General features: G+C 26.3%; 1 protein-coding gene across 1 annotated transcript; it reads right to left on the reverse strand.

Moving 5' to 3' along the window:
* Positions 1-4,601: 4,601 nt before the first annotated feature.
* LOC110648495 (short chain aldehyde dehydrogenase 1) lies at positions 4,602-5,712 on the reverse strand. The gene is made up of 2 exons (XM_021802746.2): positions 5,560-5,712; positions 4,602-5,458 (listed from the first exon to the last, which is right to left on the reverse strand). The coding sequence occupies exons 1-2, from the start codon at positions 5,595-5,597 to the stop codon at positions 4,660-4,662; spliced, it is 837 nt and encodes a 278-aa protein (XP_021658438.2). The 5' UTR covers positions 5,598-5,712; the 3' UTR covers positions 4,602-4,659.
* Between the last annotated feature and the right edge of the window lie 875 nt (positions 5,713-6,587).

Consider the following 6,587-nt stretch of genomic DNA (forward strand, 5'->3'; position numbering starts at 1 on the left):
GATCTGACGAAAAAGCTTGAAAAACCTGAAACTTCTCTCCTCCATATCTTACTCATCCGACCTCCATTTGTTGCAAAATTGGTATCAAAAGAAAGCTCTCGGAACAAGCTTTCCAACACCACCTGAATCGCCTCGATTGGACGTCGGATGAAGCCGGAATCGCACCGGAAAGCCGCTGCCCACTGTGTGCGCATTTTCTCTCTCTTCTCCCTCTCTTGCCGCCGTTTCTGGTGTTTGGCCGTCGCCGGAGGGTCGCCGGCCAGGTGGGAAGCTACTCGGGAGGTCGCCGGCCGGTCACAGGAAAAAGAAAGAAGAAGAAGAGAGGTAAGGAGAGGGAGAGAAGATAAAATGGGGGGGGGGGGGGTCCTCCTCCCATTTTTCTTTTGAAATTTTTTTTTTTTTTTAATAAAAAAGCTGGCATGTGACAGTGGAAACCCACTGTCACACGCCAAAGTCCCATCCCCCTTTTTTTTTTCTTCTTGGTTGTTACAAAAAATAATAATATATTAACGTTAGTGTTTTTTACCTTATTAACATCAATTTTTTTATACAAAAAAGAACATTTTAATTATTAATTTATTGCTTTTAAATAATTTATTAGTATTAATATATTTTTCAATCTTATTTTTAAAATATAAAATTATGTAAAATATTATATATCAAATAAAAGTTAATAATTTGATGCTTATTGGTATAGATGTGCACAATTAATTTTGTCAAACAAAATTAAAAAATAAAATTGAAAATAACTAAAAATAAAAAAATCAACATTTTATATAATTAAATCAAATTAAATTTATTTTATTATTATGTAAATAAACTCTTAAATAATGTTGGAAAAAATTTAGATTTTTTCATGTTAATTATATATATTTTATAAAAATTATAAAATGATAAAATTAATTAGTCTTGATAAACTCAAGACTTATGAACTAACAAAATAACAAATAGTTAAAGTTATATTTATAAAACATTTACAATTATAAAATTATATTATAATAATAAAATTTTCATTATAAATTTCAGCTCTATAATTTTTTTATTTCAATTAATATACTTTCATTTTCATTAATTTAATTTAAAAATGATAAGTGCATATATAACATAAATATCATGAAAAATGAAAAATCATTATGTTATTATAATAATAATAATTAATATACTATAATTATATTATATTTTATAAAAAAATTAATAAAAAATATTATATAAAAATATTAAATTACGAATATATACAAAGAACATAGAAAACGTGCAATGCACATTAAAAAAAAAAAGTCTTACTAAAATTTTAAATTTATCTCTTTAAATTTACCTTTAGTTAATTTTATTGTTTATTGTGAAAACAATTTCATTGACTTATAGTTTTACTTATTTTTTTGTCTGGCTGATTGCTTGAACTTAATTGAATATGAGCATTTAAATACTTGAGGTGTTCAGTTTTGGTTCGGTTCCAGGTTTGCCTAGGAACTGAAACAAAACTGAAATTTTAGTACGATTTTGATTCGATTATTCATTGTTTCGGTTTCAATTCGGTACGATTATTGATTATTCAATTTTGATTTGGTTTGATATGATTCTGGTTCAATTCTCGATTCTTAAAATAATTTTATGTAATTATTTAATTAAAAAATCATACTTGAATTAAAATTTAAGTTTTGAATTGAATTATTAATACATAATATATTATATAATATATGTTTTAGCTACACATAAATAATATAATATTTAACTATAAAATGCATTTATAATTTAGGATTAAATATATTATATAATATAATAATATAAGTATATCATATAATATACATTTTAACTATTTATTAATCATATAATATTTAACTATAAGATATAAATATAATTAAGAATTAATATATATATATATATTTATTTATAATTAAGAATTATAAGGTAATTTAATGTATTTATAATAAAAAATTTAAGAAAATATAGAAAAATAAAATATAATATTAAGTTGTATTTAGTTCATAATTATATATACATATATAAATATATATAATTATATTAGAAGTATATAATACATCTAAAAAGACATAGAAAAATATATGTATAAATTTGATTCTCGGTTTAATTTCAATTTAGGATGGTTTCAGTACGGTTCTGATTCAGTTTTTAGTGAAGAACCAAAATCGAATCAACGTATCAAAATAAATTCGGTTCAGTATAGTTCTTATCAATTAGGTATGGTTCTTCGGTTCAGTTTCATTCCCCAAAAAATCGTACACAGTCCTATTAAATACATAGGTGTATCAATTAAAATTGTACTTGTCTTTATTTTTAAATTAAGTGACTTAATTACCTATATAAATTCATATTAAAAATAATGAAATATAATATATTCAGCACTCTCTCTAATATCAACACATTGTGTTAAATGGATTTGCAGTTTCCAGTCTCAAGGAGAAAGCAACCAGCTGCTGCAACTGATGAAGGTGGTATCTGCACTTATTAGCTAATGCATCATGGGTGTGTCGAAGACCAAATTAGGCAAATTAGTTCTTAATATATTTATTTTGTTTTTGTTCAAAATTGACTTTTTTTTAATGGGTTTTGAAATTGTTGTAATTACAAGTTGTCTCCAAATGATATTTTACAAATTGTTTTGTATCAAATGAATAATTTTGTTTTACAAATTAAATAAAAATAAAAATAATGTTCCTATTTTATCAAATAATGAGATAAAAATTATAAATAAATTTAGCATATCAATTATTTATAACTTTAAGCCAAATAGATTTTTTTCATATTAATATGATTATAAATAATTAAATATGTAAATTATATTTAATTATTTTTATATTATGAATGACAAGATAAATTATATATATAGTCACCCGCATAATAAACAATGTATTTAACAATTTGTGGGTCGTTGGGGTGGGGGCATCTTCAGGATACAACATAGGCATCTTCCTTGGTAAAGATTCGAGATTGCAAGAGACAAAAATGCAGAAAAAGAAATAGGCGAGACACCTTTTTTGAAATGGAAACTAATATAAAATACAACAAATCAATATATAATAATTGAAACGTTTTGGATCACATCACGGGATGCACAATAATCTTGATCTGTTTGATATTATTATTAAAATTATTATTAAAAAAATATTTTTTAAATATATTAATTAAAAAATATGAAAAATTAATTTAAAATTAAATTTAATAAATATTAATTATAAAAATTTTAAATAATAAAATAATTAATAAAATAAATTTTGACTAGTACTATATTAATCTGGTGAGATATGTAACACATATTGAAAATAAAATAATGAATAATTTATTAAAATAATTTAATTGTGTAGTTAATTATGAAAATAATGATAAAGGAAAAAAATCAAAATTTAAAATAAAATGAAGATTTATAATTTTTTAATGTTTATGTGATATTAATTTTAAACGGAAATAAGTGACGAAAAATATGGGCAGAGCTGACTTAAGGTGAAAAAAAATTTAAAATATATAATATATAAAATATTTTTAATAAATTAATTTCATTGAATTTAATAAAAAAAATAAATTAGAGTCAATTTTATATTTTAAATTCGGACATTTTGTAATAATATAATTTATTTATAAAATTTTATTTTTAATCTTTTAAATGATATATAAAAGTTTTTAATATATACATAAAAATATCTTATATTTACTATTCTCAATATGCAATCGTAATTTTAATTTTTGATGCATTAAAATAATTATAAAATTTATTTTTTGATATTAATTTTTTATTTATAATTATTTAATATATTTCAAAATTTAAGTGTGATTAAAATTTTAATATATTATGATATATAATTATAAATTTAAAATTATAGTAATAATTTATTATTTTTTAATTTTTTTAATCTATCATTATTATATATTGAAGATTTGCATGCGTATTTTTTTTTTCTTTCAATAGATGGTTTATTATATATATAATATTTTTCTTTCGAATCAAGCAAAATAGAATTAGACAATCAATATCGATTAGTTTAGAAATAGTGCTTAATTGTTATTATAATAATTTTTTAAAAAAATTTAAAATTATATAAAACAAAAATTCAATCATGCAAGAAATGCTTCACAATTTCAGGAGTAGACAGTAGACACCATAGATGACCATCAGTTGGCTGATTTTATGAAGAGAAGTGTGATGATTCAACCTACTACTCCACTATATTCATATGTGCAATAGTCAAATATATAAATTATAGATTTAATATTATGGTCAGTTTTGGACTATTTTTCAGCAAATATTGAAAGAAAACAAAATTTAATTCAGGATTTTGTTCTTACTTTGTAATATCATTTGACCGCAATTTAAAAAAAAATATATTTTATTTATTTTATATAATTTTTTAAATTTGTTGAAATTAATGGGTAATTTTCCCCTTGGTTTTCTAAAAAGGAAATCAAATATATAAATAAATTAAAAAAAAAAAACAAAGGGATTCTGCCAAAGAAGAGATAGGAAAATAAATCTTGGAATCTCCATCATAATCATCATCTTGTTATTAAGCATTTTGCTGCATTCAGTTCAAAGGATGCATGCATGATTGATAACAGAAAAAGGGAAAAAGAAAAAAAAAAAAAGAGAAAACCGCAGAAAGCACCGGCTGGTGTCTCAATTACGACGAAGAAATGAGACTCCATATCTTAAGAATATAAGTTTTTCATTGCAAATGCAAACGATGGATTGGTGACATGATAGCCTCCATCGACCACCAAGTTCATCCCGCTCACATACTTGGACTCATCACTTGCTAGATATAGAGCTGCGTTTGCAATATCTTCAGGTTCCAATAACACAGTTTTCAAGTTCCCAATTGATGAAATAAATTCCTCTGCCTCTCTCTTGTCCTTTATCCCCAAAAGCTTTTTCATCATTGGGGTCACGACAGTAAACGGCGAGATACTGTTAACCCTTATCCCATACTGCCCCAACTCCACACACAAGTTCTTGGCAAGCCCCACCACTGCGTGCTTAGATGCTGCATATGCGTGTGAAGACTCACCGCAACACACCGAAACTGCGCTTGAAGTGAATAGTATGCAACCTTTCTTGGCTGGGATCATCACCCTGGCAGCGTGCTTGGCTCCCAAGAATGGACCGTACACATTCACATCAAACACCTTCTTGAATTCTTCATTGTCAGAGCCCAGGATATTTGCTCCAGGGCTGCCTGAAACCCCAGCGTTGTTGAACATGATGTCCAGTTTTCCGTATCTGGAGACGGCAGTATCCACAGCGTTTTTGACGTCAGAGTCGCTAGTTACATCGCAGCGGACATAAGAGATGATTTCTGGGGATCCAAATTCTTGGCAGAGAGAGTGGCCAAGATCATCTTGGACATCTGCTATCAGGACCTTGGCACCGTTTTGGACAAATAGCCTGGCGGTGCACTCGCCAATGCCACTAGCCCCACCAGTTATCAGTGCCACCTTGCCTTCGAGCCTGCAAAAAATTAGAAAAAAAGAACATTAAATATTAAACTGAAATTTATAATTAAAATTCAATTAATAATGATAATAATCGAAGTTGATGAATCATTTTACCTTCTGGGGATGGAAGCTGCTGGAGGAATGGAAGCCATCTTAATAGAAAACTGGTGATGATGAATGATAATGGCAGCAAGTGAAGAGATGTTCACTGCTCAGAGTGCTGGCTTGTGAATTTTTCTTCAGTGATGATTGGACTTTATAGGCAAAAAGCCAATGGCAGAGCGGGAAAATTCTTGCCATGTGTCGAGTCGAAGAAAGAAATATCATAGCAAATCATAAAAAACTGCGTGTGACGTGGACAGTACTTGTTCACAGTCCCTCGTTCAAGAATTTAATCGTCTTTAAAGAATAAAATAAAAAAATTCAATCCCAGGCAAGCAGTCAAGCCAGCCAATTTGATGCTCTATAACTCATTTATACAGAAATTAAGAAATATTTTCTGTGTTATGAATCCAAAATTCAAACATAATTAATAAAATAAAAAGTAGATTAATCTATCAACTGAGTTAATTTTTTGAAATCAGTATGATAAATTACCAAATTTTCCCTTATTTTTTTTCTATTATTTTATTGTATGTATGAAAATTTACAACATATAGCTAGCACTGGATTAACAGTAATTTATATATTTTTTTCTATCATTAAAGAAGTTTTTTTTTATATAATTTTTCATAAGAAACGAAAATTTTGAAAAGGGAAAATTAACAAAAAAAAAGTATAAAATTATGGTTTATATATAATTAGGTCCAAGAATGCACCATCTTTTTAATTAATAAATCTGTCACAGGGGACGAGAGATTGTTGAATTCATTGGGGAGAGAGAAAAAAATATTCAAGCATGGCGTGAGCTTTGAAAGGTACCACTAGCATTAGTCTATGTGCATCCCATAATGTCATGCTTGGTGGCTGCCGGCAGCCTTTGTTTATTTTCAAATTAAATAATCAAAGTCATTTATCATTAGAATACGTTAACGTATTTTCAGAGCTGAAAATATTTTTTCATCGCTAAATTTTATAGGAAAAATTATTTAATATTTTTACTTTTAATCATATCTTATATATGTTCTATTTGTATTATAAAA

This window comes from Hevea brasiliensis, chromosome 5 (genome assembly GCF_030052815.1).
Source record: "Hevea brasiliensis isolate MT/VB/25A 57/8 chromosome 5, ASM3005281v1, whole genome shotgun sequence".
Taxonomy (NCBI): Eukaryota; Viridiplantae; Streptophyta; class Magnoliopsida; order Malpighiales; family Euphorbiaceae; genus Hevea; species Hevea brasiliensis.